Consider the following 22,049-nt stretch of genomic DNA (forward strand, 5'->3'; position numbering starts at 1 on the left):
ATTGCACTGCTGTATCTGCTAAATTGTTAGCCACTGTGAGGGGGTCATTTCAATACAATCCAGTGAAAAAAAATTTGGTTTGTGAGGCTTACAAAGTGTAACAAAAGTGATAACATTTAGCTCTTAGGGCTTCACTTCAAAAAGTATTGAGGTGACTTGAAATGAATGACCCATTAACATTTGGCTAGCTAGCCTAGCTTACAAGCCCGGAACAGCCGGGAACAGCTAGCATAATTCTTGGCCCAAAATTTCAAAATCTGTCAATCAGCACGATTAAAGCTCACTAGTGAACACATTATATCTTGTTGTTTTGGTTCAAAATGATTATCTAATACCAAAACATTTTTTTTTTAATAACTAATTTATCGTCTGAGAAGACTGAGCCATGCCATTAGCTTTGCAAGTACTGCAGGGAATTGCAAATTTATTGAAGATTTACTAAAGAATTTTGAATGTATCATACAATTCTGTACACCCGTTTAACAGTGATGGACACTAGATGAGTGGTAGTGGGTGAAAACGGTGCAATATCCACACCATCTGTCCTAGCTGAGCCATAAAGCCGGCTGTAATCAGGCTGCTAGCTGCTGACTTAACTGTCAAAGAGGACGGCAGGGAGGCAGATTGCTCCACTTCCAGCTTTAAATGCCTTAATCAGCAACTTATAGAGAGAAGAGGACGTAGCTGTATATGGCTTTTAAGTCTGGAGACAATGACCCCGGGTCAAGGACTAGTGGACAGGCGTGATCAGTATTGAAAGTAGGGATAGTGTTAGGACTACAGGGATTTGGGCAGGTGACCACACATGGATATAGCCACATTGTTTTGTGTATTATCATGGCACAGGTATAAAGATACAGATATAAAAGGTTTAAAATTAAACTAAGATGAAAACATCACCAAGCCAGCCAACAGATGGAGTCAAAATAATTCTAGCGGCACATGAAGAAAAACTTGCACCTAAAGAGGACTCAAATTAGCCTTTGTTATTTTAGCGGGTGTGGCCCTGCATACACAACCGTACCTGCAGACAAACTTCCTTAATGACCTTCCCATTACTAAGTGTCAGGGCGGTATGGAATTAATTAATGCTTCAGCCTGCCTGCTTCTTCGTGTTGTGGCAGGAGGGGGGACAAAGGAGGGTGGGGAAGCACCTGGATGGTGCGCTCCTGCTTTAAGGATTTGTGGCTGTATTCGAAACCGCATACTACATACTACATACTTGCATACGGCATACTCATCGATCAGACAGTATGCAGAGCGTTTACCCACAATGTATTTTGCTCCTGCCTGAGCCGAAATCAGCCGGCCTGAAGCTGATTTTGCTTAAGCTCTAAACTCTGTAAACTTTAGCAACATTTGAAACATTTTCAGGTGAGAAAGTAGTCGTTTAGATCCCCAACGTGTTGAAAACCTGCCAAAATACCGGTTATTTACAATTTTGTTCGACGAATTCGGCGCTAAAGCTAGCCGTAGTGAAAAACGCACTTCCGCTTATTTTCACAAAATAAAATACCCGTTGCCTTTTGTCATAGGGAAAGCCATTACGATACAATTGGTGCTTTTGTTTTGAAAACAGGAAGTGAACCTACCCTCGTTGTAGCTAGTTTGAAACGCCGTTTTGACAGGAAATGACGATCGGCGACGTCACGTTACGTTGCATCTTGGGTAGTTTGAGTACGAGTAGTAACCTCATGATGCATACCCAACATTTCAGCGAATCTAGTATGCATCCGGGAACTTAAAAAAGGTTAAAGTTAGTATGAGTAGTAGGAGAAGTATGCGGTTTCGAACACAGCTTGTGGCATTCCTGCACACCTGAGAGAGAGAAACAGACCTGCCTCATTTTTCATTCTGCCACCAAAGGTTCCTGTCACTGAAGGCACAGACGTGGACAAATTCTACTCCTTTTCTGATGGGAGGGACAGAGCACTCAAAGACTTTGAAGATTAGAGGTGGTGATTCGAGCGATTTAGAACTTAGTAAGACATGGAAAGAAGTAAATTCAGTGAATTTATTTTTCACTCTGAATCTGCATTTGATAACTTTATAGCATTAAAAAAAAAACTTCCAACTATTAAGAGATGCAACATAAAAAAGTCTGCAAATGGTCAAACAAAGGGCAAAGTATCGAAAAGAAGGCTCCTTATAAACTAATGCGTTTCAAGAAGTGGTAGTGGTGTGAAAATGCATGTGCAAATGTGTTAAAATGCATAATATACTGTATGCATGCAAAATAATAGTAAAACAACCAAAACTATATCTACCATACCCCAGTGGATACAAAATAAGAAGAGCAGCAGAATTACACTTGTTCAAGGGGATTTTTGCCTGTTTGGAAGCAGACTTGATGCGCATCAGAGGGTTTACATCCAGTTACGGCAACTACTTCTTCTACTGAACGCCAACATCTAGCAACACAGCCTATACTGCCACCCTCAGGTGACACAACACAGCCCAGTTTAGTCACTTCAAGCAAGTCAACGGAGAAATGTCTGATTCATATTTTTCACGTGTGGCTTTTCGACAGATTCCATCGGGTTTGCCTCGTTAGCGAATCAAAACCCAACTACTGTGAAATGGAGAATCTTTGAGTAAATGTTCATAAACCCAACGCCTGTATTTCATGGATATGCCCAACGTGGAAAATGCTGCTTTTTTGCAGATAAACTAAAGTTATCTATTGTTATTTATTCAACAACCCGCATTTACAAGAAGAAGAAGACAAAAAAACAGACATAAGGGAGGTCCCGCCCCTCCGTAAAAGCCCAGCGTCCTTGATCGGTCAACTTCATCTCACACAAGCTAAACTAAAGTTCAATATTTGAGCCACCAAGTAAAGGATGAGTCAGGGCAATATCCACAGCAGAAATTGATGCATGAATTATGTAAGGTGCAAAAAATCTTCATGTAAAAACACCTTGAACTTGCCTTAAAGGGGAATTTAACTGTAAAGTTGCATGCCAGGTATGACCGTTGGCAAATTGTAAAGTCGTTCCAGTACATGTTTCAAGAGCAGCAAATTCAAATTTAAGTGCACAGCTGGCCAAGCTCCCAGCAAGACATCCTTTAGACAAACACTAATGTGCCATTACTGTAAATTCAGCAACCTCAAACCCATTTACATGTAAGAGACAGTGTGCTAAATGCTCATGATGGATGGAGTATAATTCTCAGACAGCGGAGCATTACTTAACATTAAAAAAACCGTCTTGCTCAGTGTGATAGTGTGATTAATCTCAAAGTGCTTGCCAGCGACCTCTGAATGCATCACTCAGGGAAGGAGAGAGCGAAGAAAGGACGAATGAGCGTGTATATTTTGAAAGGGGGGGAGGGACGGGTGACAGCCAGTTCTGACTCTTTTGACCCTTGAGCCACACGAGCTGCATTACAAACGTCAGCAGTCCAGGAAATACAATTAATGGTCCAATCAATTTTCAGCCGTGAGCTTTTAATGTTTTTCAGGCAAACACGCCCCCCTCTCCTTCTCGCTCGCGCACAACACGCACACGACTGCGGGCCGCCGAGGGGGGGCGGCTGTGCGACGGCGACCCGCAAAGGTGAACAAAGCGATGCATCATGGAAACACAGCGGGGCAATTAGAGGTGAAACCGGAGCGAGCCGCTAAAAAAATCAACAACAAACAAACAAAAAAAAACAGCGGCCAATAAAATGAGAAATATCCTCTCTTCTGCCTCTTTACTATTCAGCTGTCAAAAGTCACGATGACATCGAGACTTCAAAAAGAGGCGTTTCTACTTCTATCAATTGAATCTCCAGTTGCGCCCTGACAAATCCCTTCACAGACCCGGAAAGGATGAAAGCAATGTGAGCGCCCGACTTACCCCATCTTGTGTTTTTCTCCACTTTTGACTGCACCATTTCTCTTGAAGAAAGTCAGAAATACCGCGCAGACATCCCCGAGCTCCATGTGCAGAGACATCCGACCGCACGCCTGGCACTCTGCTCTCACAGTGCAGCCATACAGTGACCTAGACACGACTGCTGAAATGTGGGTCTCTAGGCTAAAATAGGCCATGCAGTCATCATATAAGCCTGAGTGCTTTTTTTTTTCCGCTCAATCGACAGACAGCATCGTCGGTCCCGTGGCCCGGGTTACCGAGTCAGCCTGACAGCAGATCTCCTGTTCTCGTTTTTCTACTTGCTGAGTCTCCGGCGTGTCATTATCCACCACCAGTCCTGTGCACAGACAAGGATCTGGCCGGCAAAGACTTTCCCATATGTCCCGTGTTAAGCCCTCTCTAAAGGAGAAGGGCCCCTGCTGGGAGACGAGAGGGCCGGTAGTCCTGGATCAGAAGGGGAATCGGGGATGGACTTGCGAGGATGAGGCAAACCTAAGGACAGGGATCCCCCCCCCCCTTTGTGTTGTCAGTTCGCGCGTGTATCTTTTTTTTTTTTTTTTTAAATAACAGCTTTTTCTTTTCTTTTTCGTTCTCATTTCACAGCGCGCGCCGAGCACGGAATGCTGGTGCCGTGGTTCAGGCTGCCAGCATTCCTTGGCAGCAGCTTATAAAGCTACACGTCCCGTCTTTATTCTGACTTTTTTTTTTTTGTCAAGAAACATGGTACTTACACACAGAAAACTCGCTTCTTTGAATTTCTCACGAAAGCCTCAGTATGCCGAACGATGAAAAAAAGCTTTTCTCCGCCCGTCCTTTCACACAATCTCACTCTACCGGGGCTGTCAGAGGTTCAGGTTGACCGAAACCTTCTAATCAGATTTGACTGGTGAACAACCGTAATATCCTAAAGCTGGGGAAGTGATAGGGAGAACAATCACCCTGGTTGTGCGGCTGAATCGAGGCCATCAGGGGGCCTCTCGTGACTGCTTCATCGACAGCCACAATCGCCTTATCCCGCACTCAGCAAACCCCTGCGAAACTGTCCGTTTTAGCACAGAAATATTCCATTCTTCTTCTCAAACTCCTTTCCAGCAAATCACTTATGTACGCCCACCGGGTGATTGCCTAGCTTAACCCGGCGCTAAGCCACTCTGATCCTCTTAGAGCTGTTTTCCAGAAAACAGGCGAGGAGACCCTTTCTTAGACGTGACCCAGATCAGCGAGCGAAACAAAACTCTGCGGGCCCGATCGAGAGGCTCCCGGTGGAAGGTTTGGTCCGTTCTAGAGCTGTTAAAGTCATGCACATCAGTCAAGTGTGTTACAGCGGAGTAGCATTACAAAGGGGGTCTGCGCCCTCGTGACCGCTGACTCTCAACAGCGACCTTTAACCTTAACAACAAGACACACATGGCAGAGATCAGGGGCCGGCAGTGTTTGGTGGGCTTTGACAGTCACATTTCATCCAAATATTTGTTGACTAGCCGCTGTAACAAAGTGAGTTCTGTTACACAGGACGCCCCTTTGATGTCAGAGGTCAAAATCTAATAAAAGGGCCCATTTCATCTGCATCGCGACTTGAATATTTCTTAAAAAGCACTGAAACTACAACACTAGTATCACAGCAAGCTGATTTTCATAAGAAGCCAAGTGAGTGAAATTGAGGACCAGTCTGTAACGATTGTAAATATAAAGGAAGGGGGGGGGGGGGGGGGGGGGGGGGGGCGTGTAAAGTGGACCCGATGTCCGTTTTTTTTCATTCATCCCTTCAGAAGTTTTACCGTATTCGCAAAGCATTCATCTCGGCTGTCCCGCACGTTTTACCTCCTTACGGCCAGAGGAATCCGTTAACAATGAGGAAGCCACTGGTCCTTGAGAGTCTGCGAACATCTCCTCAATGAGTTCCAAACATGTGCCTTCCACATGTGCGAGAGAGAGACAGAGACAGAGATACAGACATACCAGTGGGAGGCCTTAGTCATGATGACAGCAGGAGCCTCAATGTCTCCCAAACAGGGTCATTTGGAAACTGGGGGGGGGGGGTCGTCAAGATGGAGAGAAATGGGGTGATGATGGTGGGTAAAACCCAACCAAGTTAAGTAAATCAAACAAGTTGTTGATTAAGTGATTAGCTGGGTAAAAATCCATCTACTTCAGTTCATAGCACTGATTATTTTGTTACAAAGCAGTGTTCTGCTTGGGTCCTGGCATTCACGTGGATGTTACTTTGACACACACACACCTAAAAATCTGACTCCCTGCGCTGGACGATGTGAACTGCTTAGGAAGAGCACAAGGAACAGAGGTTAAGAGACAAAGGTGTCAACTGGTGCTTTAAACTTCACCAGCTCTCAAAATGATTAAGTCCGATTCACTGAGGCCCCGTCCCATAACAAACAGGCCCCAAAGGATCAGCGGCCCAAATGTCCAATGTACCGGACACCTCTGGAGGCCCGGGTCATTTGCCGAGGCAGCTCTAGATGTCATTCATGCTGGCACATAAGGATCCACTTGCTGGAAGAAGTTAGGAGTATTTCGACCAGAGCAATTTCATCATAAAGAGGACAAAGTGGCAAAAAGCTATAAAACGCAAATAGTGCATGTGGAAAAACACAAATAACAGCTGCACGTGGCTGCACTGTTTCTCTCCACCGCAAAGCAGACTTTTAGTCCACCGCGACTTCTGCCTGCAAAGCTGAATGACCCCAACAACAGCGCCGACACGACCGATGGCAGCCCAAAGCTCAGATTGTTCCACATATTTACTGAGACTGCCCCGCAAAAAGGTGGCAAAAACACGCGATGAAACGATGAGATTTTTTGAAAGGAGAGGATCGGTCTCACCGAAACATTTAAGGCCAGTAGCGCTGGCTACATTTGAGAATGTTACCAGTGAAAGTTACCTCTATTCATTCTTAGGTTTGGTGACTGAGACATACTTTTGGAGAGAAAGATCCTTTCTATTCAGCAGTCTCCGTTGAACTACAGGATCAGCACTTTTTTTTTTTTTTAGATTAAAAAAATAAGTAGGCGACTGGCATTTTCCACCGTAATGTCTTGTAATGTCGTAATGTTTTGTTGCTCGAAAAACAATTTGCTTATATAAGACATAAGTGCAGCGGCTGCGTATATGTGTCAGCCTGGGCAGCCGCCAGAAAACCAGATCTATAGCACAAACATAAGGTCAGTTACATGTTGTTTGGCTTTGGGCTACAATCTGCGAGCACCAGCGAAAACGAGCCAGAAAAAAAGCCGGCGCGATGCCCTGATGTGAGGATGGATGCCCTACTTCCGCAGAAGCTTGTAATCTGACCTCTTTCCACAGCCTACAAACATCATAACCGGCGTGTTTAATCCAAGGCGGAAGTTGGTGATGTGGAACATGTGCACGCAAGCGTTTGGGATTGTCACGCAAGCGTTTGGGATTGTCTGACACAGTTGCGATCAAGAAAAAAAGGTCTGACACACAAACCTAGTGTGGCCCTTTTTGTAGGTGAGCGCCCCCCCCTTAAAAGAAATGTTGGCCAAAGGCCTCTTGAGAGCTGGTCGTTTTGTGCAAGTGATTGAGCAGAATGACCCAAATTAAGCTCAATCAGCCATAATTCCCTTTTCAAATTTGAAAGTTAAAAAGGCAGGGCTGAAATGGACCAATAAATCCCTTTTAAGTATGAGCTGCTCCCAAAATAGTCCAGACACCTATTATCTATTTAACAGCCATGCTTCCATAAGGAAGTAACTTCAAAAGACTGACTGACCCCCCCCCACCCCCCTTCCATCCGGTTAATGACCCCAGATGTGTCGTCGCGAACAGGGGCCTGATTCATCTGAGCCAACACTGCAGCCGCTGGAGCATCCAGAGGAGGGGCCATTTTGGAACTAAAACACTTGGTCCAAGCTGGGCTAGATGCTTGGACGATTAGCCGGGTGGGCACTGATCTGCAGTCAGCCTCCTCTCGGAGTGTGTCGGCCCAGCTGCGCGGTCGGCTGCGGTGGTAATGAGAGTAGCACATGAACGCTTACAGTACACAGCTCTGAAACTTTACCCCCGCGGACTGTGGAGGGATCAGCCCGAGCGTGACCGTCCAAACAACACGTCCAGACTTGAAAAAAGCCATTCCTGCCCGTTTACATCATCTGCGCCTCAACTTATGATCACACACACACACATGTTCACACACCGCACATGCCCTCGCACGCCGATCGATGCGCAGAAGGAACACTGAACCGTAAATCTGCAGGCAGCCGTCATTGTCTGCTGTTGTTGTTAGTCTAGCTGTGAGTCTCCCATATCCTGCCGCTAAGAGGGCCCTTCAAGACGGCAATGATTCAAAGCCGAGTGGAGCAGGGCCGGCCTCGGCTTTTTTTTCTTTTTTTCTGGATGGTTCAAAGCAGAGAAAAAGTGAAACAAAGTCGATCCATTTCCAAATCAGCCGTTAGGAAAAACGTCTCGCCATGAATGCCAAACAGAAAACGGCAAAACAAACAAACCGAAAAAAAAAAAAAAAAGCCATCAATCAACATCTCAGACCTGAGCTCCTATATGCCGACGTGTTCTCCTCTTTCCTCTCTAGAGGTTAATCTCCACAACCGGCAGACTAATGACTAATGTCATAATGTATTTAAGAGGATTAGCATGGAAGGCAAAAACAAAATGCATGCAAGGGAAACGAAACCAAAGTTTTACCAAAGTCCCGAAAAAGTTTGCCTTCTTCCCATTGTTACCTTGACACCGCCTGTCTCATCCTCAGCCCAGATGCAAGGCGCCTGCTGGTCTCCATGTTCTTGACTGCTCACCAGTCATCCTGCTTGAGTGCTGAAAAAGGGGGACGGGGACGAGGCCTCGACACCGAACCCCTCACAGGAAAGACATCCAAATGCACCCGAGTGACAATATTTCTGCCTCTGAAATGGAACGCTCTCATCCACTGCGAAGGTTGTGGCCCGCGTCCCCCATCTTTTCCTTCCACCGGTCTCCCCTCTCCTCTCCTGTGCTGCCCTGGCTCTTAAATGTCTGAGTTGTGGGACGTCCAGGGTGGGACGAGGAGGCTGCTGAGTCTCCCACTAATCCGCTGGAGTTTAACGACAGCAGGCCTTGCACACTGTGGGGAAGCCTTGCGGGGGGGGGGTTTGACCGAAATCAGGAGGGGCTGGGCATGTGACCCACAACAGGATAAGAGGGGGGAGGGTGTGTGTGTATATCTAGTTTATTTAGCCAGATGAAAGTATCAATAACACTTAACAAAATTCTTAGGTTTTCTCAAATTAAATGATCAAGTCCAGTGCATGTTTGGGTTAGATTAGGGGTTTGAGGTTGAACTTGATAGATCCTAATTTAAAGGAAATCTTTATAAAGGCAGACCTAACAAGTGTAAAATGTTAAAAGCGAGCCCCATAACTGACTAAAAAAATCTCGTGTGTAAAGGTGGACCCTGCAAAGCATGAAGGTTAGAAACAGGCCCCACATGTGACTGAAAAACTAACATGTAAAATAAAGTTTCAAATTGTGTTTATTGAAAGTGATTTTTAATATCAAGATTTCTTTTGGGACTTGCCTGATTTTTTACATAGTTCTAGGACCACTAGAAAGGGTGGACCCCACAACTCACTAAACTCATTTTGGTCCTGCAGTGGGAGGTTAACAAGGATGTGTGTGTGTGTGTGTGTGTGTATGAGTGAGGAAGAATGGATGTAGAGTTTTGTACACCTATGTCTGGAACCAAGGTGGGCCGGTAGCTTAGAAAAAAGACTTTCTGATCCAAGACGTGAAAGTAAAAAAAAAAAAAGGAGTTCCAGTTCAGGAAGCAAAGTGTAAGGCAACAAGAGATTACTGCTGCTCCATCTAATCTTCTGTGCTCGGTGTGGATATAGCTGTTTGTTCACATGTCTCCCTTTAACAAGTTAAATCTAACTTCAATTTAAGTTTAAACGAGGAGATTGAGTGCCATCTGACCGGACCCCGCCCGCGTGCGGTCAGATGGCCGTTTGATATTTCTTACTGGCAAGAGTTTGCCGGCATTTATCGTCAAATTTAGCGCGTCCTGATTTCCCTCCTGATTCAAAGCGCAGCCCCAATTAATTAGCAAACGCGTAAATCAATCGTTCCCCTGGGGTCAAACAGATCGTGGGTCGATCTAAAAGATTGGATGTCCGCTTAACATGATTTGCGGCTGTTATCTTAGGAAAAAGACACGCTGATGAGCCCAGGCTTCTATTCCCCTAATGCACAACAAATAAGACGCCGAAACCAATCGTCAGATATAGATGAATGCCTCTCAAAGCAGAGATACACATAACTGCTGGTCGACGTGCATGTGAAGCGGCGCATGTGTGTGTGTGTGTGGGGGGGGGGGGGAGGTATATGCATAAGCCAATAGCTAAAAGAGCAGAGCAAGCAGCAGGCACGTGTAGGGCAAAGGTTCATGGGAAGACTTTTGTCAGTAAGCAGCCTGGTCACCGAGCTATCTTTTTTTTCTTATTATTTTTTACCGGCTTGTGACACGCTAATTAAAGTGTCCGCACTGATGTCCCATCTGCCACCGGGGCCTCAATGCCACAGATTATTTGGCTGCCATGTAAGCATGTTAATCCACCGAGGGGGCCAGGTAGCGGTGAACGCAATTAGGGTACTTGTTCATGTTCCTGTAAGCGCCCCGGCGTCGCCCAAACAAAGATTAAGATGTTGACAAGTCAGGCTGAAATCCTGTTAACCTGTCAGCATGGAGGAGGAAAGAGATGTGTGTGAGCCGTGGGAGGAGAGCCGCTCAAGTTCTCTCGGCAAAGAAACCGGACGAGTTTCACGCGATGACGCGGAACGGCGACGGCAAGAGAGAGGGTGGCCGAACAAACCTGGCTGCGATAAGTGTTTTTTTTACAGTTTTTAAAAAAAATTTTGGTGCTTTTTATGCCTTTATTATATAGGACAGTGAAGAGAGACAGGAAGCAGGGGGCAGAGAGAGGGGGAATAACACGCAGCAAAGGGCCGTCCGATGCTGGATTCGAAATCGGGGCCAGCTGCAGCGAGGACTATAGCCTCTGTACATGGGGGGTCTGCTGTACCCACTACGCCACAGACCGCCCCGATAAGTGTTTTTTTAAGGTCAATGAATTTTTGTCTGCGTTTTCTAAGCCACATTCTCAGACACCCAATGAGGACCATCCATCTGGGCGACCCCTGCCGGACCCGACAAATTCATCAGTCTCCGCGGAGACGTGTGCAGGACGCAATCAGGGTAAAGCTTTCAACATTCCCCACCAAATGGAATTGCTATACTCTCTCTTGCTCTGCCCTTGTCTATTAACTCTGCATCCCTGCCACCATCTGAGAGTACCTGCACAAATATTATTGCAATTTCTTTTAAACTCGTGCAGGGAACACAGTGCCGTGCGCATAGCGTCAGACAATGACTTACTTCTGCCTGGCCATCAACTAAACCCCACCAGAGGATTTAGACAGGTGCAGCGGCTGTGTTGGAAATAAAAAAAACTTGTTCAGACAGGTTTACGCGGGGCTCCCTTATGATTTATGCGCCTGCGACTGAATTGCTCCACCAGCTGAAAAAGACCCATAAATGATCATATCAAAGGTCACATCCAGAATGGCCTGCTGCTGACACGCCAAACGAAGGACGGTTAACTGAAAATGGGATGATTCCCCTCAGAAAAGGCTGCTACGGGCCCCCTCAAACAAGGCGCTAAAAAGCTCATGAATCCAGCAGCTCTCAAGCGGAACCTGAACGTGCCGCACCACATTCGGAGGCATCAATGGAACATTTTTAATACATGATAAATCCTCATAACGGCTCTTAAATATTTCATTCCTTCCCCCTGGCGGTGACTCTGCCCCTAATCTGCACTATAACACTGGGACCATTAAAATGTACAGGATTTTTTTCTCCACCAACTTAATGAGAAGATAAGCAGTTAATGTGAAATCCTGCGCAAGTGAAGCACTGAATGCCTATCGCCTAATTATGGCATCAACCCCGGCTCTCGCTCTTGATTTCGCTGTCACACTTCAGCAGCTGTGCTGCCAAGGACAGGTTTCGCAAAAGGTTACTAAAGTTATGACAAGAGCATCGGTTTGAACACCTCCCGGCTTATATGCTCCTTCTCTCAAGGCAAGAAAAAAAAAAAGACGAATCAGTCGATCTTCTGCGGACGACGGGGGCGCAGTTGTCAAAGAAAAATCACAGAAGTAGTCAGGCGAATAGAGCGAGCACAGAAAAAGATGAAAGGAATAGAGCGAGTCAGGATTTGATTTTCAGGGTTATGGACTCGGAGAGCTAACTTTTTGTGATGTCTGCAAAAAAAAAAGGTTTTATGTGTCCTCAGATACTCCTCAGATAACCTACTTGAGAAGGTCAGACATAAAAAAAACCATTGAACATCGGTTGTTTATCTATTGAGGGGAAAAGATCCAACCGCCATAAGTATGCAATGGTTTGCTTTTCTTATCGAGTGTGGCAACCTTTCGAAGCAATAACTGCAGCTAAACGTTTCGGATGTTGATCAGCTCTGCACATCGGCTTGGATTTTGGTCCATTCTTACGACAGAACAGCTTAAACTCTGAGATGTCGGTGGACTTGCCCCCACACGAACAGCCCTTTCCGACACTTCTATGGGACTAATTCCAGGATTTAGACTTCCGAAAACATAAACTTTATGCCTCTTTATCCATTTGAAGATGTGGGCTGTTGCAACTCCACCTGTGAACTGAATCACAGAATTCAGAATTCACCAGTCACCCGGGCCCCCGAGGCAGCAAAACCCGACCCAAACTATAATACTACCACCACCGTATCTCAAAGATGGGATACGGCTCTCGTGCTTGAATGCCACGTTCCAACACTTTGGGCAGACTTCTGGTTATTCTGTGCGGTGTTTAACGAACACTGGATCGACATCAGTGTCCTTTTTGAATGTACACCCCCCGCGGTTCAGTGCTCTCCTGATGGCGGACTGACGAGCGCTAACATCAGAAGACGCGAGAGGCCTTCAGTTGCTTTAGTTACAGTATTTTTCGGTTTCTTTGTGACATTCACGCAAAGATATTCTCAAGGGCTCGCGAAAACTTTTAGTCATCGCTGTACTCATTTTGAAGTTTCACTGTCCTCAGTTGGATACTAAATGTCTGAGTTGATCTGTTTCTACCTCTTCTGTTCTTCTATCTCATCTAGCCTTTTGGATCTAACCTAACGCGGCCATGTGAGAGCTTAAAGTGTTGCACATCTCAAATTGAAGAGAACTTTTAGGACATCTTCGACCTCTGTGAGCACTGTTAGCGGATGAAAGTGCTCTTTGCTGTCCAAGGTCCCCGTGGAGTACAAACGAAAACCTACACACATTCCACTGCTTTTACATTACTCAAACAATTGTCTTTGATGATGCAGATGCTGCAGCATGGACTTTTAAGAGCTAAGTAATGCGGCGGAGTCTCAATTAAGCAAACCATCACTGAGTGATTAAGTGTATTTCTGCGCTGATTACAATTTCTTGCAGATGGCCGGTGGAATACTTTGATGATCTCCACTTTAGTGGCAGGAGATGGGAATGCAGCATCTGAGGTGACCATTTAAAAGCTTATGGACTCACCGTGGCCCTCATACGTGCATCAAGTGTCTATATCCATGTATGTTTGCTAGACTTTTTGGGCAAAAATCCAAATAACTGGAAACTTATATAGCGTTTCTGTTGGGATTGGCTATACTTGAAGTTTTCTGAGTACATTTTGTACACAGTTCATCTTAAAATCGTAAAAAAAAAAGGGAGAAATGGGGGTTTAATGATCACTCTGGCTTTTGTTTTTGTTTTTTGTCGTCGTCGTTTTCTAACCTGGAGAATTGCTGCTGCAGTGAAACCATCTGCGTTCGTCCCAGCTCTGACTCCTCCGTCACCTCCCGGAGACGCTTCTCACTCTCCAGTCGCAGGCGCCGCTCTTCCTCTAACTCGTGGATCAGCTTTTCTCGCTGCGGACACACAGAAAACACAAGGGGAATGGGTGAACTTTCCCGCAGAGTACAAAGGCTTTTAAGGCCATAAAGGTTCGTCTTCAAGTCACCTGCCGTATTTATGGCCCCCGAACAGCTCAGAGGGTCATTTCTCACCGTGGACCGTGCCTGATCTCCGATTGCTCCTTGGAGAAAGGTAAGTGAAAACAGGATGCTTCAGAGTGATAATCACTGAAACATATGTGATGAAAGGGTTCCGAACCCAGATAACTTTCTGACCTTTTTTTCAGGTGTGAAAGAAAATAAGGGCGTAGAGGCATGGTGGCATTTAAACTGCCAGATTGGCTTTGCTTTCACGTTATTGATAGAGTTTGAAATAAGGTTGGGAAGGGCCCCTCAATCGGAGGCAGTCACAGAGATTTGATTTCGTTTGCAGCTAAACTGTAAAATTAGAGCTCAATAACTAGCAGCAAAACCACAAAGGTACATTATATTCATCCCATGCTTCTGCTCTTTACATTTGATTTGTTTTAAGCTAACTTTAAGGACATTTTGCATTAGCTGAGTTAACCCCGTCCGCCTCACAGACAAACCTCATCGCAAGGTCACACGGATCCCCCCCCACACACACACACACACACCAAAGACCATCCCGAAACGAAAGTCTTTAATTGGATTCCTCTCTTTTCCGACGGCCTCAGCCACTGGCTCCCAAAAGAGAGAACCCGTTCCTCGCCTGTGGCGCAGTGCTGGCTCGCTCCCTCCCCGAAGAGGGACGTTTAGCATCGCGAGTGAGTTGCAGAGGAGCGTGGAGCAACCGCTGCCAGCAAGGCCGAGAATCTTAGCTCACAAATTCAGGTCTGGCAGTTTCTGCAACAAAAACACCCTGGCACCCACTGCTGCTGCCTGTTTATGACACAGCAGTTGACTCCCTTTGCTTTACTTAAGATATGAGCGATCAACTGTCAAAGTCCTGTCAGGAGTATCGGCTAAAAACACAGTGTTGTAAAATAACCATCACAAAAAAACCTTTGCTGAGCAATGTGAATTTGAAATGAATGCAAACACAATGGCCCTGCTGAACAAAAGCAGACATTTTCCCTCCAAAGAGTATTAAAAGAGCATTGCTTTACTGGATTTTGTGACACCTAGTGGTGAAGTTGCAGATCGCAAACAACAACAGAGTCGTGAGAATGACTCCAACCTTACAGATGAGCGTAAGACCGTGTGCTGTCTGAGAGCCAGGGATACTTGACTTCACTCTTCATTCCCCAAGCATGCAGTGCGACATAGGATGGCCTCTACCTCCTTTAAAGACTTCTTCTGTGGGTTGATTTGTCCATTCTGGTCTGCTGCAGACCTGGCGGTGTAACATGGCAAACTCTGATTATGGAGAGCCACTCAGTTCTGTCGACATGATTTAGCTCCTAATAAGATTGGACAAAAAATGATTCATACTTTCACAACTCTCTGTACTCTTACGTTACTCGGAATACAATTTAAAAAAATCCAAAGACGTCGATGATGTCATCACTCCTTTCTCATCTGCACTGGCAGGAGTTCTCACAGAAACAGTAGAGAGTCTGATCTCCCACCCTAGACCTCATCTTAAGGGCTCTACCTCTCCATCCACTCGTGTGCTGAGCAAATTACCACACAGATGCTGAAATTGCCTTTCACAGACAAGCATTACGAGGACATCTAGTGGTGTGAAACAGTACAGGACGGTGGCTCGACAGTGACTTCAGAAACCAAAAGAAAGAAAAAACCCATCTTCGGCAGGAGGTTTAACCATCCAAAAAAACTTCACCGTAAAATCAAACTGAGAAATGTCAGAGCAACTGGAAAGCCTCCCTGTAAATTGCACGCTGTCTTGAATGCAACCAATAAACAAACCATATTTCACGATACTGCTCCTGCTGTCACAAAGGCTGCTTTTAACAGTCAGTGAGACAGGATATTAAAACCATGTCACCATCAAAACCAGTTCTGCTCCTTGCTGCGGCCATAAATTCATGGCTACTATGTGGAGCAGGCTCTTTACACAACAGTGAGGCTCCTCCTGTCAGGGGTTATGGCCACCGTAAATCCAGTTATACTGAAGCATAAAATACTACCTCCCCCTGCCAAGAGCACAAACCAACAGCTCTCTGGATCTTCTTCTCCTTTCTTTAGGGAGGAGTGGCTCGGGAGTTGCAAAAAATTTTTTTTTCTATAAAATCGACATGCAAACGCACCGATGACGAAATGCAAACACTTTCCAATAAGTCAGAGGGATGGAAATACACTTTAATGACTAAAAATGTTACTATTCACAATTGCACCTTTCCAGCATTCAGAAGTTTTTCACCTCTATGAAAGTAAACACAGAGGCCTTTTATATGCGCAGTCGCATGCATTAATGTGTAGGGTATTGTTCTGCAAGTTGGCCTGGATTTGCAACAGAAAGCGCAGTGGCTTCGGCCCCCTGATTTTTGCCCCGGGTGTAAACCATCGACCCCTGTGTGTCTGCTGACACACTCTTGCCAACAACCTCAATAACAACACAGGATTTATAGTCGACATAGTAGTAAAGGCCCTCTATTGCTTTTGTTCAATATATAATTTCAGCAATTTTACAGGGCCAGAGCTCATTAAATCAAACATTACCATATCTTTATGTGGCCAGTTTTTCTTGGTTGAAATGTTTATTGTCTACAGCAACATTTATTTATTTATTTTTTTTAACCCTGTGGCTAATTGAAAGCACATTCTGTTATAAGCCCTGCTGCAGCTGCAACGACAACACGCCCTTAGAAATCCCATGGGAAGATATCTCAAAGTCAACACTGAAGTTGAAAACACGCTTGGCGACTCTCTGTGAGAACATTTATTTTAGTTAATCCGACCACTGAGGAAGGTAATCCTCTCTCTTGACTGGTTGTCATGACCGGGGAGGGAGCGAGGTGCACCGCCGGCTTTGTCCTGCAGAGGGCAACATGCCCCTGGAATATAAAAAAAAAAAAAACGAGTTGCATCAGCAAGCTTCGACAAAGCTGCCAGCTCGACATGCATCAAACAACACAACCGGCTGGGAAAAAGCAAATTGAACAGAGAGTAATCTATAAAATGGCCCAGGCAGAGTTTTATACTGGCCGAGCCATATATCTGAAACCAGCCTGGATTGGGGTGTTTCAGGATTAAAGCTGACCTCTGTCACTGTCAAGGCCGGCTTTGTTATAGATGGATGTTCCCATCCAGATATAACCGAATTCATCTGAAATAACACGGCAATCTTCCTTCCAATTGAACGGACGGTGACATGCTGTTGATTTAAATGCGGCAAATGAAGTGAAATAAATGAACGAGCAGCTTATTTTTTTTGTGTGTACTATTGAGCGTGCGCGGCGCAGAAGGCTCCTATCCATGTCTTCTAAAGCCAGCCACGTGTCTGAAATCATATTAGTTGCAATGGAGTCCGGCATGAAGCTTGCTTTAGTAATTGGACATCATTAGATGGTAATGTTATTCATCCGAGCTGAATTACTAGAAGACTCAAAGCCTCCTGGTACCCTCTAAGATGCACCAAGGACTCTAAATTAATTAGAGCCCTCTGCCTCTCCTTGTTGTGCCGGCGATGCTGTCTCTCATAAAAAGCCAACTTTATCAGGTTAAGTGCATGTGTGCAGTGTGCACGGCCACGAGTGTGTCTCCGATTCCATAGGATGTCCATCTGTAACTGTACGTGTGTGTGTGTGTCTGTTTGCGGTACAGTTTGTGGGACTCAATAATCTCTTCATTACACAGAAACCCCCCTCAGTCAGAGCTCTTTGCCTAATCAAAGGGCCGGGAGCGGATCTGGGGCTCGCTGCGAAAGCAAACATCAGGGACACAATGCAGCTTGCAGGTCCTTCATTCATAAATAAAACATGCCACAATGCTGCTTGTGTGTGTGTGTGTGTGTGTGTGTGTGTGTGTGTGTGTGTGTGTGTGTGTGTGTGTGGGTGGGTGGGTGGTTTTGCACTCATCAGCAAGACTGATTTCAGATGAAAGTGTAACATGAGGAGGATTTTTGGCCTCCTGGTTGAGAGAGCGTGCGACGTGCCAAGTCAGACGTAGTGCAGACAGATAAAGAGTTATCGTTTGGCTGGGAAACGCAGTGGCCCCCCCGAGATGTACAAAACGCAAACTAAATTAAAGAGAAAAACACAATTTTGCTAAAAGCCACAAAAGCAGAAGGGATGATGCAAAATATTTGGTGTGGTTTTTTTTTTGTTTTTTTTTTTAACTGTGACTTTACTGGAATGTTATATATATATATATTTTTTTTTTTTCTTTTTTTTCTTTTCTTGTTGTGCTTTGGTCCAATGTTCGTGTGAAAAAAATTGTTTCTAGGCATGAAACAGTTTACAAAAACATGATGTTGGGTTCTTTGTGGTGTTTGGTGAGTTACTTTCAGTCGTTGTCGTTGTTGTTGTTGTTGTTGTCATCTTGGGTTTGCTGTGTCGGCGGTGTTGTCCGTGCCCGTGTTTTTGGCTCCCTCGTTGTTTGTCGTTCGGTTTTAGCCTCGTGCTTTGTCAAATTTAGGGGCCGACACACAAACGCTTGCCAACCCGGGGGGGGGGTTGTAAAAGATTGACAAAAGTGCAATCCAAGGATACGGTGATTTGTCCTTTGCGCTCGGAAAACACAGTTCATAAGAAATGAAATAAAAAACAAGAGAGCGACTTGCAGAAATGAGTCTGAACAGTGTGTTATTCACTCAAAGTCTGAGTGCCGTGTTCCGCAGGGCTCCATCAATTCAATTATCATGGAGAGCCACTACATTAGAGCGAACCACTTCTCTCTTAGACAGCCATGGGCACTATAGCAAATAATGCACACACCCCGGGAATATGCTAAATCCTATAGTGGCCCATTTATCAATGCCAAAAAAGGAGCTCCCCCACCCTACCCACGCACTCCGAATCCTTGAGCCGCGCACACAGACATGCATTTGGGGGGGGGGGGGGGGGGGGGGTGCAAGAAAGGGTCGGTGTGGAGGTTTCGATTCGGGCCCCGAACTGTCAGCGTTCGTCACCCCGGTGAATGCGCCCCCCATCCCTGCCCTCTCCTGTGTCCGCGGCTGATAAGGCCAATCTGCAGAGACAACACCTGGGTCCCCAAACCTCCACGCTGGCTGTCACGTCCTCCGAGCAGCTGTCAGAAACAATCTGAGGGGTTCCCCTCGGCGCCGGAGCTCCACGAGGGCTGAAGCCTGTCTCTCCGCATCTCAAAGCGAGAGATTCCCTCAAAGCACCTCTTTATCTGCTGAAAGCACACTACGCAACAAAAGGTATCTCTTTTGAGGGGGGCTTTTTTTTTTTTTCTCCTCCCACTAATAAATCACACCTGTCAGGTCGTACCTTGATCCACCTACCAGCTCATTAACCCAACATTAATCAGTGGCTCTTCCTGTGTGGCCTCTGTGCTCGTTCCAGCTTTGGGTCAGTCGGCACAGGAAGAACATCACTCACTTGTGATGTCGTGCAGGAATCCAAAGCACGTCTTGTAAAATCTGACCCGCCTGAGGAGAAGAGCACATTTCAACCTTTGAACCCCTTAAAAAAGTTGGTCCAACTTTTGAAGTGGAAAAGAAATCTGCCAACTGGTACATCTTTCGAGTCATCTCGTCGTCGATTTTCTCTTCCAATACTGATATCGAGCCTGAAAATCCTGATCCGACGCCACCTATTCAAATTAGCTGGGACAAAAAAAAAAAAATCTGCTTTGATGCAGAGAAAAAGCTCATTTCCATCTTGGCTCCAGGGCGTGTTTTCCCATGCTCTGCCCCCCACTTCATATTAAAAAATAAATAAAAATGTAACAGCTCCCTTTCTTATCTTGACTCAATTTTCTACATGAAATCTCCCAGAAGAGTCTGATTTCCAAAACGAAGCGAGTTTTTACGTGATTACGCTGAGTCGCAGCGAAAACAATTCCTTAATCTTCCAATGTGCACGCACCGCTCAACCATGACGGAATCAAACACCGCCATCAGTCCCAGCGTCCAGGGGAACGACCCCGTCGGTGCGCTTATCAAAGAGACCCGGAGAAAAATAAGCCCCCTTTTTTTTTTGTCTCAAAGCCAGATCGTTTATTTTCACATGTTGTTTAGACAGCCGTTTCCAGTGGTGGTAATCTTAAAATGCCCTCTCAATGGAGGGCCCGGCCCCCCTCCTCCCTGCAGGAGCAGGCGGCACTGCCTTTACGAGCCGGCATGCAGACTCAGGAAACTCTGCATCCTGCCCCTGATGGACTTAGATTGCACTTCTGAGTGGCATCAAAAGGCGAGCGGGAGACAGAAAGCGGCCCTGCCCTGCACCACCACGCCCCTGGGTTCGGGGTGTGAAGAATTCCAGAGGAAAAACCTACAGCGACGACATGGCTGCGAATGGACGGTTTGACTCGAGACCGACAGAGCAGAGCTTGTTGGAAACACGGGAACAAAACCTGCGCTTTTCTCAAACACCCGAAAGGGAAATCCTGCCGCTTTTCAAGATATAGCAGCGGCGCGTCTTGTGTGGCCGTATTTGTGGTGAAATAGTGTGAGCCTAATTACTGATTGCCCAGCAAATTATCTCCAAAGATTTTGTGTGATTCCCCCAAATGATCCATAACAGCGGAGTTATGCTTCGACACTGCCAGCAGCCATCGCGTTAAACACCGGGAGACCCAATTAAAACGCACGCTCCTCAGTAAACTGTGCTGTTAATACTGTTTCATTTGCACTGACGGCTGCAGAATCGCGTGGGGGGGGGGGAGGCCCCAGCTTTACGACTGTGTGCACAATCGTAAAAGCACCTCTTGCATTCTTTTCCTGCACAATGAGCTGGTAATGGTGCTGCCTAACGTGTCCCCGAGGAGCTACTCAGCAGAAACACCCAGCGCAGCGCAGCGACGCGCGTCCCTCTGATCACGTTGCACACAGAAACACTAATGGATGTAGAGAGGTATGTTCAAGGCAGGCAACAGAGAAGCAGCAGACACAAAGGAGGGGTAGCTCCCAATCAAAAGTCTGTGTCGTTTTGATCTGTCTCTGTTGGTGGAAGATGAGGGGGTTTGGGTGAAACAGTGGGCATAGAAGGGGGCGTTTTGGATTGTGGGGGTCTTCTTCTGGGCACGGGATGTGCCTGGTTTGCAGTTTCCACTTCACACCGGCAGCGCTTTTGACAATTATCTCCTCGGTGCAGCCGTCTCTTTTTCATTTGTGTTGAAGAGCTGCGCCTGAGCTCTGAAACCTCCCAGGAATGCCAGAGAGAGTGCGAGGGGAGTCCAACGGAGGATAATCCCAATTTCAAATGGAGCTTAGTGATATCCCCCTCCTCCCTTTCTTCCTCCACCCCCCTCCTCGCCCTCCTCCTGTCTGGCACAGATAACTCATCCCTCTCTCAGCCCCGTGGATGTGCAGACAGCCATTCACATACCCCTCACAAGTCATAATTAGCATGTCATCCACTCGAGCAAGTCTTCAGAAGAGTCTTGGCGGCGTGGCGAAGGATTTGTTTTTCCTGGGCTGTACGTCGAGGTCAAAGGATGCAAAAGGACGGCATTACAGGAGGAGGCGCCGACGCAGACACAGGTGTCACCCTGAGGTGAAAAAAAAACGGGAAAAAGGGGAGGGAACGAAAGAGTGAGCACGGAGCTCCCTCCACGTGCAGAAGCGTTTGAGTGGAATTATTTGCAAAGCAGTTAGGGCCCAGTGGTGAACAGAGGATAGCCGTTCTTAAAATAAATGTCTAAAGCTGCATTCGGACAGAGCCATTCTAAGAACGCAGTTCTAAGAACGGTCCTCCTCGAATCTCGTTCTGATAACTGTCCTTCCCCAGCGGAATCGTTTCAGTCTGCATTCGCACATGAGTCGGGACTGATGCGACGCAGCCGTCTGCGACAGCGACGTGTTACTTTAGCGCCACATTCAACAACAAAACAAAACAAAACAAAACAAAGGTTAAAGGTAAGGAGAGAAGAAAAAAACACCACAAAGAAGCTAATATGGAGAGCGGGGAGGCCACCGTGTTGATGGTCTGCATGATGGTGATATTAATCATGGACGATCACATCGGGCGTCTAACATGGATGCTGGTAGAGCTCACAGAGAGAGTCAGGATCGAGCGCAGGCCATACTTCTTCGTTTCATGAAGAAAGGAGAGCAGAGCGCCGCAGACAAAGGAGACGACGTGTAAGTTTAACTTATTAAACACGCGCCGGTTGTGTCTGTGT

The 22,049-nt window shown here is 46.2% G+C and overlaps 1 protein-coding gene across 7 annotated transcripts in view; it reads right to left on the reverse strand.

Moving 5' to 3' along the window:
• LOC142391613 (nck-associated protein 5-like) overlaps nucleotides 1-22,049 on the reverse strand; it is a 156,230-nt gene that overhangs the window by 41,903 nt on the left and 92,278 nt on the right. For 6 of the 7 annotated variants that reach the window (XM_075477478.1, XM_075477477.1, XM_075477481.1 and 3 more), the window contains one exon: nucleotides 13,693-13,826. In XM_075477478.1, the coding sequence (XP_075333593.1) occupies nucleotides 13,693-13,826 (134 nt within the window). Of the gene's footprint in view, nucleotides 1-13,692; nucleotides 13,827-13,918; nucleotides 14,037-22,049 lie in introns of those variants that run through there. The other variant, XM_075477484.1, reaches the window with a different exon arrangement.

The sequence above is a fragment of the Odontesthes bonariensis genome, chromosome 11 (assembly GCF_027942865.1).
Source record: "Odontesthes bonariensis isolate fOdoBon6 chromosome 11, fOdoBon6.hap1, whole genome shotgun sequence".
Lineage (NCBI taxonomy): Eukaryota > Metazoa > Chordata > Actinopteri > Atheriniformes > Atherinopsidae > Odontesthes > Odontesthes bonariensis.